Raw genomic sequence first — 14955 nt, 5'->3', positions numbered from 1 at the left:
ATTTATTTCAATTAATAAAGATAAGTTAAGACTTACCTTGTTTAGAATAGTTGAAGGTGCAGTGATTTGCTCCTTTTCTATTACCCGATACTTGGTTTATCCTCCTGACCAGCTCTTCCTCTAAATTCACTGGTCTTTGTCAAAGAAAAATAGACTCTTTTCTTTGCTTTATATACATACACTTAATCATCATTAGCACATTAATCGAAGTTAACTAAAACTAAAAATTACTTGGTCCCCAAGTGTACTTGGCCCCCAAGCACTATATATTTATTTTATATATTTATATATTTTATTATTATTATAATTTTAATTTTATTTTATTACTTTACTTGCACACCAAGTAACGTTTCGGTTTTAATCAATTTGTTTCGTTTTATTCTTGAATATTCCGATCCCGACTTGCTTAACGCTACTTATTTATATATATATATATATATATATATATATATATATATATATATATATATAATTAAATAATGTTTCCAATACTTTCTAAATATTTCGAAATTTATTAATTAATTATGACGGAAAAATTCATTTTAGCTAACCCGTAATATTTATTTTCGGGTCGTAACATAACACTATATATCTACCAACTAGTCCACGTACATGATATTTAAACTTTAATGATATGTCACTAGATTTAATTCGCCAGCCAATATAATCTAAACTCGCACTAGCCTTAAATATTTTACGTACCAATATTTTTATTAACAAACTCACAATTCATAAAATTAAATGATTTACGTACTTGAAATTTCACGGTTGTTACATGTTATACATTGTAAAATTATAGTTTTGTGTATTAAAAATAATAATATTAAATATAATAAATATATTATATTAAATATAATAAAAATATTGTATTTAATATAATTATTTATTTATATTAAATATATGCGGGGCAGGGCGGGGAATCCCCGCGGGGATTCAACAAATACCATACTTGCCCCATATTTTGGCGGGGCAGAAAATCATTCCCCGTCACTGCCCCATTCCCCATATTAGCGGGGCGGATCTGCCCCATTCGGGGCGGGTTAGGGCGGGTTCCCCATTTTCCCCACCCCATTTTTAACCCTAATAAAGTATGTGTTTTGTAATGTCCTGATTGGTAGCATTTGAAGTGTTCCAACAAAACAGTGTTGTGGTTTTGTCAATGTGGACTAACAAAGTTTCCTGTCAAGTTCTTTACTATGCAGTTCATTCAATTTTCTGAATTTTGGCTAAACTACTAAATTTGTTCGCAGCCAGATCTGCATCTTTGACTGAATGCGGCTTCATCTTAAATTTCTGATATTGTTCAGAGTGCTTTATTCCCTGATGCTGGCTTGGAAAGTGATCTTGGTCATGCTGGAGAAGTGGCAGGGCTAGTAATAGTTCAAAATCTTGACCTTTTCTTGGAGAAATTTTGTATTTTATTTGTAAATTATGAAGGAGAATTAGTAGTGGCGAAAGTTTGGTTTTTTGTAAATTTTTAATATTTATTATAGTTGATTTAGGTACTACTAATTTGTGTAATGAAATGTGAAGTATGCTATTGACATGAAATTAATCCATTTGTCTATTTGATTTATAAATTCTGGAAGTTAAAATTCATATGAAAAAATTTGCTAAAAAAATAATTAATTACCATTCCATTCCTTTGAGTAACCAAACAACTCAAATGAATGGAATGGTTCATTCCATTCCAATCTTAAAAAAAATGAACCAAACAAGAGTTTTGAATTGATCATTCCATTCAACCTTCTTTCCATTCTTTCACCATTCCATTCCTAATCTCATTGCATTCTTAACAAATTTCATTCCTCCCAACCAAACACAGTGTCAGTCCAAATGAACACAACTTACCAGTACGATGGATCCTCGCAATTAGAGACGGAAGCCGGAAAGACACAACTTTTTTAAACACCAACGTTTGGGCCTGTCCAATGAGTACAACATCTTTTCGAAGCAGATTTTGAAGACATCGGACTTTAGAGCATTGGACTGTGGACCATCAATGGTTGATGTTCGGCCTGCAAACCTTAGACAATTTTACAAGTTACTGGAAGGTCTCGTGTCAACTTGTTTGGGCGGATCCATAATTTAATTTTTATCCGGGTTGGAGTAATTTTTTTAACACAATTTAATAAAAATATTCTAAAAACATTGAATCATAATTATAAGTTCTATCTTATGAAATCTAACATATTCATAAGCATGAAATATTAATATTAGTTATAAATCAAAATGAAAGAAAATTATTCACATCATCTATCAATTCATTAATATCAATATCTTCGGCATATTCTCTCAATATTAATAATCATAAAATTATTAATCTACTCTTACTCCGTCTAATTTCAAATAAAAGTCTTGACTATTATCATAGTTGAAAATCCGCTCTATTATAATCGTAAAAACCAATATAGTTAATACAAGATAAATTAAACTATAGTGTGTTATCTTTCCGGTATCAACGAGTAACAAACATGACTCAGAAATAATTGATAAATTTTGAACTTAAATATGCCGCCGTTTGGGTGAGTTTAAAATAAGTACTTTTCACTTAAAGTGGAATAGTAAAGTAGAAGTTAAGAATTAGTTAAAACTTATAAGTGATTAAAGTGTTTATGAAAAGTAGAAGTTATGAAACAAAAGTTAGGATTCTAAATTTTTTATAAATGCTTCTCGACTTTTACACAAACTAACAGTACAGTACGAATGAATACTTCTAATTTATAACTCTAGAAGTGGGGTTTAAACACCCACTTTATATAACAACATTAAGAGAGTAGATCCCGTGTAAGTTACATCTACAGTTTTATTGTTCATGGTCAAAATTATGGAACTTTGTTAGAATATAAGATCTTACAAAGGGTTACAAAGGGTCATTCTCTAACCGCTTGAGGTATTAGAGTAACCGATTCTTTGACAAACTTTATCTATATTCCTAAATGGCCCATGAGTCGCACTCACTAAAATTTCTACGGCATACGTCCCTCGTCTTTACGAAACTTTAACCAAAATACTTATATATTCCATACATTTATATAAAAAAATTCAAAATTTTCAAAAAGGAAATTGTGCAAGCAAAGATTACTTGGGCAAACAAAAAGGAAACAGCTGAGGAAAATAGGGAGTGGACTTGCACATTTTGAAATTGTGCATATACAATTGAGAGGTTTCGAAAGAGTTTGGTAGGAAGTGTACAAAGCTGAATTTGTAGTTTAGTTACTGTTGAGAGGAAATATATTTTTCCATTTTGACAGCATGCCTGCAGTTCAGCACTTGCATACGACCAGTTGGGCAAGTACGCAACAGTGGTGTACAAGTTGTTTTTGACTTGTTTGTGCGTTTCAACTTGAATATACACACGAAAAGTATATAGAAATTATATTTTATTTATTATAAAAACTGGTTTGAAATATAATCTTAACGAATGGTAATTTTGTATATGCTGCTTCTTTGCCAAGTAAGAGTCAATTCCTATTTTATTCTTGTTTTCATTTAAGGTATTATATCACTTAAACGCGTCGTTATGGGGGTTACGAACTTACACTACAATTACAATTGACGCCTTCACGATTCATGAAAACAAAAGTAACCACAGAAAAGTACAATTGACTCGGCCCATAAACATATATATATGTTAAGCACACGCCTTTATATTCATTCGTCTCCCACACGTTCTTGACGCTTCAGTGCTCTTCTCCTAAATTAGAATTATTTCCACCACAGGAGGCAGTTGAAACTACGGCATTCTCTTATATGTTGCTATTAAAGTTGGTTGCATTTTTATTAACGAGTCAAACATTAATTTCAGAATTTTTGAATTAGATATCTCACATATATGATTAGAAGCAATGATTCATTCTATATTTATATTATTTACTCTATAATATTCATCATACAAAAATGTAAATTTATTTATATTTAATCAATACTATCATGTATAATAATTTTTCTTTATTAATTTACATCTCATTATCTGACCGCTCGTCAAATAACCATTCTAATTCCACTACCGCTTTCTGACTAGTCTATTTTTTCCCTCACGTGTGTAGAAATGAGGTTACGTGATTTAAATTTAACTCCTTTTGTTACAGCAGCATGCATATCATGCATGCCCTAATGGTTTAATTAAAGGACACATGGTTGAAATACATACAAAAAGTATAAGCAGTTGGAACGTGGTAGTAGTATTCGACAAGTGTTTTGCTGCTAACTACCGAAACACAGGTTAAATTATTCTCCGAGGGAAGTCCAATGTTCACACTCGCAGTAAGACTCCACCTCGTGTGAAAAGGAACTTATTCAGAATTTTGAGATCCAAAATGTAAGAGAAAATTCAACATGTTTTCGAATTATGTCGTGGATCAAAACTAACTTTTATTTCTGCGACTTATAACGTTGCCTCTTTAAATGAATAATAATACAGTAATATTTAAAACATGGTTAGTTTAATATCACTGTGTGCATACATGATACAACAGCGATGCAAGTAGACAAGTACCTGAGAAAACAATCTCGTATTCAAAAGGCGACGGCTGAGTTGGCATTTAACTGACAAACTGACATTAGACATAGTCGCCGTGACCCCATCTCACAGTACTTAGCAGTTTTGTTGAATCAGATCAGGTCAGTGGTAGCTAAAATTGAGTCAATATATAATACCAGCCAGCCCATGCTGACTCAATCCTTCCAACTTTAATTATCACACTCCTCTATTATATTTTTATTATTTTTGCATTTTGTCTGATAAAACACACGTATATTTGGACTACCTCAAATTTAGTAATATAATTTTGTCTTTTCTGCTGTTGAGTCGGACTTGTGTTCATACTTCATATAAAAGTAAAACACATATATAGTTCACGGTTCAGTCTTCAGACCCATCGCCATCTGCTTACTGCCCCATTCACACTTACAACTCCACGCTTTAATATTACTCCGGGGATCCTACATGCATAAATTAAATATTAAACTCATAATAATAAAATGATAATCGAGGTAAGATGTTTTAATTAATTTAATTTATACGAATGCAAGAAGATCCATTCCGATGAAAACTTAACACATGTCATGCATCTTGTAAAAGATTTTGTAATCAATTTTGTGTGTGAAGCACTTTTCATGTCCCTCTAAGTTGTTTATCCTGATTTTGACACATATTTTAGAAATTCTATAAAATATAATATTATAAATTTTTTTAAACTTTTTTCTCAAATAAAATTTTAATATTTAAATATTTATATAAATATAGAAAAAAATTAGAAAATATTTATGAAACTATATTTTATATACACTTTAAAATAAGAATCAAATAATGAAAAACATAATAAAAAAATAAAACGGACGAAGTGATTACTACTCTTTTATCAATTTCAAAAATCTAAATAATAAAATAAAAGCCACGGATGGTACCGTCTCTTCCTAGATTCTTCCCTAATTATTATAGAAATCTCGAAGCATGGAACCTTTTGTAAATATAAATTCTTTACCATAAACTCGAATCAATAAACAAACCGTATACTCAAGTCTTATTACTTCACTTGAGTGAATTACAGTAACAAAACTTGTGCACATTGTAAAAAATTATTACAAGCAGTTGTATTATTGTAAATGTAGTCTCCCATTAACAGCAATATATGTTCAACCTATAGCTCCGTGAAAATTAACTTTATCTAATAAATGAATGGTTTCTCGCACTATTCAAGCCGGCAATTTAAGATTTCTGAAATCTCTAGTATCCACACATTCCACCGTATCTCTATGCACATTCAACATCTTCAACAAATCCGAGGCCATGTCCTTAGTTCTTTCACTACAACCAAATTGCAACAGCAACAACAGCTTCTGAAACGCTCCCACTTGAACAGCTTCCGCAAGAACAACGCTACCATTTCCATTATTTCCCGCGGCGCTCTCGTTTTTGCTTAAATTCCAAAGTATCGACACCGAAAATTCTGTTGCCAAGTCCGACACTCGGAGAATTTTCTTCACTAGGACTGGCATTGTCAGGGCATTCGCATAAGCCCTTTCCCTCCCTTGATTGCACATACAAATTCCATCTAAAACACCTAGCGCCTTTTCGCAAATGCTTTTCTCCGAATCCACAAGCATTTCTAGCAGCCTTTCCACCAACCCCATGTTAATAAATTTTGTTACAACATTCTCATTGACCTTTTTCGATAAAATTATGTTGTAGATGATCACCAACGAGGCTTTCGTGGTTGTGGGGCAAATCGGCTCTTTGATCACCTTCACTAACCCTTCTAAAGACTCTTTAATTTCGGAGAAGTCATCCATTTTTCTTTGATCGGATGATAATACGTGTTTGAGTACTAGAACCGCGTTTCTTCGCGTCGATAAATCTCCGCTGTTCAAAAGCCACACCATGCAACGTAAAGACGAATTCGATCCAAGATGAAATTTGGCCTCTCCGTCTAATGATGATATCAATATTGTGAGAGCTAACAAGATTTGCTCTAAAACACCAACGTTATGATCATATGAAGACTTTGCGAATGCTTCAAATGATGAGGCCAAGACCCCAATAGTCTCGTTCTTCAAAATGCGCTGTTTGTTTCGCTCGCTCTCTTTAGCCAAGCCAACGATCTTAGCTACTATTTCCTGGCACGCGCGAGCGTCTTCTCTTTGCTGAGCCTCCACGAGTCTCGAAAGGATCTCCGCGATCTCGCGTGCACCAAGAGGGGTTCTCGGCGTAGGAATCCTCTCAATGCCGAATGAACTATTGTCCACGCACCAATCTTGAATCATTTTTCTAAGAGTATGGTTCGGTATCGGCTCGAGGGTTTTCAATACTTGATTCGTGATCGGACACGTTCGATTCCCGGCCTCAATCCACGTCTCTATGCTAGCTCGATCATAAGTTATCCCGGTGGAAAGAGTCACCGGATCTTTCATCAACTCTAGTGATATCGGGCACCGATAATGATTCGGGATCGAAAGCTCCATGCTCGCAACATCTTTCTTGTTGCTCGATCTTCTAATCTTCCTCCATGAAGAAATCATTTTTAAAATAAAATTTAATAAAATCGTGAACGAAAATGTTTTTTTTTAGGGTTTTGCGTATATTCGAAAGAGAGAGTTGAGAGGAATGAGACTTGTTGAGTTATGTTGTTGGTTGTACCTTGTACGTGTGATGTATATATAGAAGATAGTCCGTGTAAATTGATTTCATACGCGGCTAGCTAGCGTGCTGTAGTAATATAATAGAGAAATTAGAAACGTATGAGAGGGGAGTAGACAAGGGTGGAGTTGAATATTGACCATTGAAATGGTAAAATATGAAACTACAAACAGTGGGAATAAATGGATTTGGGGTGTTACTGTTCTTGGCTAGGTTCAGAGTCATATTCTTTGCTTGTAATCAAAATAAAACAATGCCAAGACTTTTGTGTGGGTCAAACTGTATTTTTAAAAATTGGTTATTTTATTTATATATGGAGTAAAGTTCATTATAGATCATATTTTTGTGAACTAAAACAATTTAAAGTGATAGCTGTAGAATAAAATTTGTCCGTTCGAATAATCTGATACTATTGCTAATTTATAGATTATTGAAAATGTAATGATAATAATAATAAATTTGATATATTATCCATTAATCTTGTGATATTAACTTGTAATCTATATATATAACTACAGAATTAGTATAAATTATTCAAAAAAGTATATTCTACTAATATATAAATATAAAAGATTTCTAATTCAAAGTCAAATATGAATTTAAATTTCGAAGTTCTTAAATCAACATTGAAATTCAATGTTAACTCTCACAAACAGGCCACTTTTTTCTATGATCAAAGATCATCATCTCTATATTTCTATAACTATGGGTTTAATTAATATGAATTTAAATTTCGAAGTTCTTAAATCAACATTGAAATTCAATGTTAAAACTCACACAAACAGGCCATTTTTTTCTATGATCAAAGATCATCATCTCTATATTTCTATAACTATGAGTTTAATTAATTTGTTTCTCTAATTCTCTTTTCCATCTTATTATACAACTCGAAGCTAATTAAATTTTATTCGATTGATAGTACTGTTCTCTTGCAGGGACTAATATACCACAATAAGTATAGCTTTAAGAGAAAATATTGCGCCCAACATAAAATATATAATTGCAATCATTTTAGTAATTGCAATTATTCTTAATGTATTTTAATAATTCAATTATCAATCAGCCTTGGATGTTTTGCACATTTCAAAAATTTCTTTAAACAAACCAAACCGAAAATTTTTGCCAAAAAAATTTGCATACTTTCTTCTGGGGCTGGTACACGCGTATCTTGTTGATATTTAAAATCTCATTTCCTAGAAAGTTATAGTTTAATAATTTTTTATTCATTGAAAAAACGAAGTAATTTCAACTGTTCTCATTGGACTTTGTACATGTGTTTCGCTTTATAAATTGTTGGAATTATATTCTAATAATCTAAACTTGAAATAATTAAATTAGTATAATCACTAATTGTTTTATTAGTAGAGGATAAGTTAGAGAAATTGTGGGAGAGTATTGGATTAGTAATGAGTGTTTTTAGGATCATGGAGTAGTAGAGTTTAGTTTCAGGTGGACACTAGTTAGTTGCTATCACTTTGTTGGGTAGCCCTTATATATTATGTGATTTATCTCTTTTAATAAATCAGGAGATATACAATGTAGTCTTTGGAGTTCATTTGCTCTTGTACATATATATTCATCTTGTTTAATTTGAAGTCATCAGTTTTATAGTTTATTTCTACATGGTATCAGAGCCAGGTTTTGTTGTTCCGCCGCCAGGTGGTGGTGGAGCCGCAGAATAAGTGTGTGACGAGATAGTTACAGGTAGGCGTTGCAAAAGCATGGTGGCAAAGCTGCATGTGTAGTATGGGATGCATGTGTAGTAGGAGCTGCCGTGAAAGGTGAGGCGATGCCGGAGAAGCTTACTGAAGGCAGGAAATGATATAGAGGTGAACGTGTTTGTGAGAGATATTTTTGCTTAAAAAGCAATGATTTTTTAAGTCGAGAGAGTTACGGGGGGAAGTTGTGTTCTCTATTTTTCCGGTGAAATCAAATGGAGGTGAACGTGCCAGATGGGCAAGAAAAAAGTGCCAGATGGGCAAGAAAAAAAAGGCCAGATGGGCAAACAAGTGTGCAATATGGGCAAACAAGACGTGCCAGATAGGCAAATAAGAAGGGTCATACGGGCTAAGTTGAAAACCAAATGGGTTGAAAGCCATACGGGCTAAATTGAAAGCCATACGGGCAGATGAAGACGTAGCCAGACGGGCAAAACAAAATAGCCATACGGGCTCAGTTCAAAAGGTCATACGGGCCAATAAAGAAAGTCAGATGGGCACCGAAGAACTTGCCAGACGGGCATAGAAGCTAAGTTTAGATTAAGGGGAAGATTGTTGGAATTATATTCTAATAATCTAAACTTGAAATAATTAAATTAGTATAATCACTAATTGTTTTATTAGTAGAGGATAAGTTAGAGAAATTGTGGGAGAGTATTGGATTAGTAATGAGTGTTTTTAGGATCATGGAGTAGTAGAGTTTAGTTTCAGGTGGACACTAGTTAGTTGCTATCACTTTGTTGGGTAGCCCTTATATATTATGTGATTTATCTCTTTTAATAAATCAGGAGATATACAATGTAGTCTTTGGAGTTCATTTGCTCTTGTACATATATATTCATCTTGTTTAATTTGAAGTCATCAGTTTTATAGTTTATTTCTACATAAATATTATCGATATATTTATGAGTAAAAGAAGTTACGAGTAAAAGACCGAGCTGCTCATACAAGACGGTGCGACCGTACGCCGTTGAACAATATTCAAGTCCAGCTTGGGCCTACACGAATACTTTGAATTTTTTACGTTGATTTAAATCTTTTAGGCTATGGAAAAATCACATGACCTGTTAAACGTTGTTTTGTATTACTGGTTGGTGTTGGCATCTATTTTCATACCTTTGCTTAGACTCGTTAAGTCACGGGATTGTTATATTAAATTGTGTTTACATTGCAAATATGCAGAAAGTGTTGCATTTTTAAATAATAAAATATGCATACACCACAGATCGACTACAGGCTGCACGTGGATATATACACCGGAGATGAAAATCGTGACCGATAATATGGACACTGAATATTTTTATATGAAATATATATGCTCTAAGTGTGCAAATATTCTAACCCAACAACTACGTGTATTGTGTGGATATGTGGATATTCATAGACTTTGATGTAAACCCCGTTTGATATTAGCTTTATGGATAAGAATAACAAATTTTGTGGGAAATAGATAAAAGAACATAAATAAAGATAATGGACACGTTATGGAAGATTTAAAATTATTCCAGTGATTTATAATGATTTGATGTAATATGTCCTCAATTTAAACGGTTTGTTTGGATGATTTGATATTATAGATGAATTATAACTTATTAAAATGACAATAAAAAAATAAATTTGATAGATTATGAATTTTAATGTTGAAATTGATTTTTATTTAAAAAATTATAAAATTAAAATAATTTAATAAAAAACATCTTTTAACTTCAAATTTTAAATCAGTTTCTGATTTAATTCTAATTTTAAACCAATTTATGATGTATTATAAAAACAAACTAAAATAAAAAATATTTAAATTCCAAGCATATAAGCTCGACCATATGAAGGGTGTTTGACAGCTCCATTTTTTTTTAAAAAAAGTCCTTATTTCTTTAATTAAAAAATAGATTTTGAAAAAATTGGATATAAATATTAAAGAGTTGTTTCGTATTCATTATTTGACAAAATAAAAACTTACTTAAAAAAAACTAGAGTTTTATAATTTTTCTCTATAAATAAACTTTTATTTTGAAAATAAGGTTAGCCAAAACGTTCAATAATTTTTTATTTGTAAGCTAGTTTTGGAGAGAACCAGAATTAATTTTGGTATCCAAACTCAATTAAAGTATTATTCTTCACTACTATATTCAATTTAATACTTAATATTAAAATATTATAAGAGATTTCACTGATTAATTCCGAACAAAAACTTAATTAGAGCATCTCACACGTCGTTGGTTATAATCATTTGCTAAATTGGTTGTGTTTCGATTGGTATTCACTATAATGATTGGTTATAATTTAAAAATAATATGTTTATTGATTTTAGATTGTTATAAATAGAAGATATCAGCCGAATATGATAATAAATGATGTATAATCTTTTTACAGATTTCTTACAGATATGTAGAAATTCGACAAATATGGTGATTCATAGAAGGTTGATTATAATTATTGATAAGATATGGGTGTGGTTGTAATGCGGTTTTTTAAGAGATCGGCTATATTTTTTTATTTTTAATATTTCAACTTAATTTTTAACTAAGCACTCTTGATGATCGGAGATGCTCAAGACAAAAGTGGGTGTTTCGGAGCATAGCTTATGGGTTAAAAGACAGTAAAGCTCATTTCCGCTTTTTATAAGTCCGTTTGGCAAATGTTTCTAAGAGCTTAAAAAAACGAAAAGAAGTCAACGAAAAAATTTAGGAAACCTAACTTCTTTTTGAGATTCAACTTCTGCTTCTTTCTAACAAAAAAACCTAGCTTCTTCTTTCTTTAATTGCAGAGTGTAAAATTTGTACTTGTAATATATTTCATGTATTAACAATAAAAAGTCTTTTATAATTATAATTTATTTTTTAAAAGAAACAAATTATTATATAACAAAATTACCAAACTATACCAAATTATTAGTTTAGTTATCCAAACGTCTAAAAAAATTATAAGTCACGTTATCCAAACACTTCTGGTAGCTTATAAATCCAAACTAAGTTATCAATTCTAATTCACTTCTTTACTTTACGCAATAACTCAATTTTTTAAACTCGGTTAAATAGCCCCAGAGATAGAGCTTATTTGGTTTATTTTAATAAAGAAAAATATATGTTATTTATAATCGATTGTCCGGAGTATTACATATTTTGAAAATGGTTATAGTTCCACCTCGTATGTAACGTCATTACAAAAAAATTCTCCAGGAAAAAAAAAAAAGGCATGCAAGATATATAATTCTGAAATCAACAGTTCAGTTCTCCCCAGTCACCGACTCACCGGTCACCTAGATAAGACTACAAAACAGATGAATCAATTTTGATTCACCGCAAACAATAAACTTATTTAATTGTTGGATGATTTGAACATTTCTGATGATGTTAGGATATAGTGGTCGGTTAAATTGAATCTTTAAACTGAACCGATAGTCGGTTAAATTGAACTTGTAAGATGAAAACATTATGTAAAATCACTGAACCTATAAAACATTGTGCTTCACTAATATTGGCTATATTGATTGGCTATAATTTAAAAATAACATGTTATTAATATTTTAAATTGTTATAATTTAAATATTATCACTTCAATATCAATATAATAATAAATGATGCGTAATCACAAATTTCTTACATATATGTAAAAATTGGACAAATATAGTCATTTACAGAAGCTTATAATTACAGGCAAGGAAGAGTATGGTTGAATGTGACATTTTCAGCTAATTATCTATATTATTTTTAATATACCAACTCGCTTTTTAAGTAAAGATTTTTTGACGTTTGTGTTAAAGATTTTTTACTTATGGAGTTGCTCTTAGGACCCAAAATAAGTTTTAAAAGACAGCTGCCTTTGTATTTTAAAGACTTCCCAGTTCCCATATGCAAAATGATTCTCTCCCAATCTGATCTCTCTGACCCTATATGCAAATCTGAGGAGCATCTGCTTCTTAATTTTTTAACTTTTGCATAGACCAATCAAAAAGACCCAAAGCTTTTACATGTTACAACACTTGGACTACTTTGGCAACCACCAAGAGAGGAGAGTAAGGAAGCCCAAATATATTTTATGGGCCCAAAAACTAACACCAACTAGGGATGGGCATTCACCCCGCCCCGCTCGACCCCGATCCGATCCCCGCCCCGTTCGGGTCGGGGATTCGGGGAATTTTTCGAAAGCGGGGCGGGTATCGGGGAAACTTTTAAAAAAATTTCGGGGATCGGGGCGGGATCGGGGATTGATGTCTCCCCGCCCCGATCCCCGACCCCCATTGTTTATATATATAAATAATAATATATTTATATATATTATACTAAATATATTATTAAAAATAGATAACTTTTATAATATAATAAAAATTAGAAAATGATCTTTATTTTTATTGATTGATTATAAATATATTGTAATATAATATGTTTTAAATTATCGTTTATTTATATTATAAATCAATTTTAATATGATTTGATATTGAAAATATAAAATAATCATATTTTATTAGTATATTAGGAGTTAGGAGTTTGTTTGTTTATTAAAAAATATATTATATATTATAAAGTTATAATTTTTTATTAAAAACTAAAATTCCCCGAATCCCCGTGGGGATCCCCGTTCCCCGTTCGGGGCGGGGATCGGGGAGGAAAATAATCCCCGTTCGGGGTTCGGGGCGGGGGCGGGGATGGGTATTCAATTCGGGGATCGGGGTCGGGGATAGCACTCCCCGCCCCCGAAGTGCCCCCGTGCCCATCCCTAACACCAACAATATTGTGCTTGAGATATAGATTTGGTAAGATGGGCCAGATATCAGAGACAATCTGGAGTTATATTTAGGATTCTGATTATTAAGTAAATGCATAAAAAAATTACGAATTCTAAAGCATATTGTTCAACCCTATAGTTTATTTATAATGTTAGGTTCGTACAGGCTGCAGCAAACTAAGCCGTAGATCATAACTTTTTGATCCTATAATTTAATCCTGTAAAGAATATAACATATTCAAGTAAATTCAAATCAAATGTGCTATTGAAGCTAAAAAGCCTTCACAATCACTTCTAAATCACCATGCATTATTTAGTAGTATCATAGTATAAAATAGTACTGAGGAACCTCTTCACGAAAGGAAGAAAAAAAAGTATAATGAATAAATATATTGTTGCTGCACAAGCACCCGGGTTAAAGATCCTAGGTACAGAATCCAACTAGAATAGAAAATCCAGAGCACATAGTAATTTAGCAGTTCAATCAAATCGTCAACACTGATGCATAGAAAATGGGAAATATATAGAAAATTGCAGATTAATTAAAAAAGTCAATCACTAAGAATCATATTTATCGGCACCAAATCCGCCAATAATTATATAGTTGTAAGCATGTTGAATATTAAAAAGAAGGATGCATAGCAGACAGAGATAGCGACTCCCGTGAGTAGAGGTTCCCACGTACTCACGAAGTGTTACTGCATCCTAGTAGTCATTGTTGCAAGAAATAGAATATATTCAAGCAAATGACAAGTTGCAAATGCATCCAGCCAGCTGTATCTAGATAGAACCCACCATTTAAATTAGCATAATTATCTACATGACGGAACAAATCGACACTGTGGTGGTAGCACGTAACTACAGCATGTTATATTTTATACACAGCATTTTATTCAATCATTGACTAAAATAAGCAGACATGTATTAAGTAGAGATTTTCTCGAGGGCCTAACTGCCAAACCTGTGAAATCCTTAATCTATGTAGTAAATATTAATGTCACATACAGATTAATAAAGAGTGGACCATAATTTTCACTTCATCAACCAATGTATCCAAAACATGTTGGCATGTAGTTGTAACAACTATACCACTAACAAGAAGCAGGTTCAAAATCTATCAACCTATTCTTGTCTAAGTAGTCTTGCATAAATCTATCATCTATGACAACAAAGATATTGACTGTATGGTATCTAGTTACTGACTTGTCAATTGTTATCTCTACTGATTCTCGAATTTTAAACAGAGAGAGAGACAACAAACACAGGTTTAGAGACCCTTGGCTTATTGGGTAAACATAATAACCACCACATGTCATTGCTAACAGTCAAACTTATCTATACCTAAACTATTTGGCATTATGATATACAATAAGGATG

General features: G+C 32.0%; 1 protein-coding gene across 1 annotated transcript; it reads right to left on the bottom strand.

Annotated features, from left to right (window-relative positions):
• Positions 1-5502: 5502 nt before the first annotated feature.
• On the bottom strand, positions 5503-7139 carry LOC108213344 (U-box domain-containing protein 21). The gene has a single exon (XM_017385133.2). It carries the CDS (start codon positions 7018-7020, stop codon positions 5698-5700), a length of 1323 nt encoding a protein of 440 aa, XP_017240622.1. The 5' UTR covers positions 7021-7139; the 3' UTR covers positions 5503-5697.
• Positions 7140-14955: the final 7816 nt, after the last annotated feature.

Source organism: Daucus carota, chromosome 1, assembly GCF_001625215.2.
Source record: "Daucus carota subsp. sativus chromosome 1, DH1 v3.0, whole genome shotgun sequence".
Classification (NCBI taxonomy): domain Eukaryota; kingdom Viridiplantae; phylum Streptophyta; class Magnoliopsida; order Apiales; family Apiaceae; genus Daucus; species Daucus carota.
The sequence above is the reverse complement of the archived record's forward strand: the minus strand, read 5'-3'. Positions and strand labels throughout refer to the sequence as shown.

What these genes read in the sequence shown, in the direction of transcription:
- LOC108213344 (XM_017385133.2), bottom strand. Translation starts at nt 7,020, where the DNA reads ATGATTTCTTCATGGAGGAAGATTAGAAGATCGAGCAACAAGAAAGAT.